A 336-nucleotide genomic window follows, 5' to 3' on the forward strand; every position below is an offset into this window, starting at 1 on the left:
CAAAGGTGGACGAGAATGTACATTCATAACTCCAGCCATGCCAGACACAGCAGGCCAAACGTACTACAACCTCAGACCAACATACCATGAGGAAAGGCTGAGGCGCCCTATGCTGGTGACGCTGAGAGTCCTGTGAACAGAAGAGCTGCGTCCCCCAGTCCTGAGAGCTCTCCGGCTGCTGGGACCAACGCTCGCTCCCGCCGTCCCTGCAGGTATGGTTTTTATAAGTATTGTAGGCCTCTGTGGACACTGGCTGCTGCGAAGTTGGGGGGGGGGCTGTAGGTGGGCGTGTATTTGTTTATACCTGTAAAATCTGATTCTTAACTTATAAAATGT

General features: G+C 52.4%; 1 protein-coding gene across 1 annotated transcript in view; it reads right to left on the minus strand.

The window, feature by feature from the left end:
- The window catches only part of LOC119591296, a 16,450-nt gene that overhangs the window by 14,591 nt on the left and 1,523 nt on the right, over positions 1 to 336 (minus strand). The window contains exon 3 of the mRNA XM_037940023.1: positions 86 to 206. Coding sequence (XP_037795951.1) covers positions 86 to 206 — 121 coding nt within the window. The remainder of the gene's footprint in view (positions 1 to 85; positions 207 to 336) is intronic.

This window comes from Penaeus monodon, chromosome 28 (assembly GCF_015228065.2).
Source record: "Penaeus monodon isolate SGIC_2016 chromosome 28, NSTDA_Pmon_1, whole genome shotgun sequence".
NCBI lineage: Eukaryota > Metazoa > Arthropoda > Malacostraca > Decapoda > Penaeidae > Penaeus > Penaeus monodon.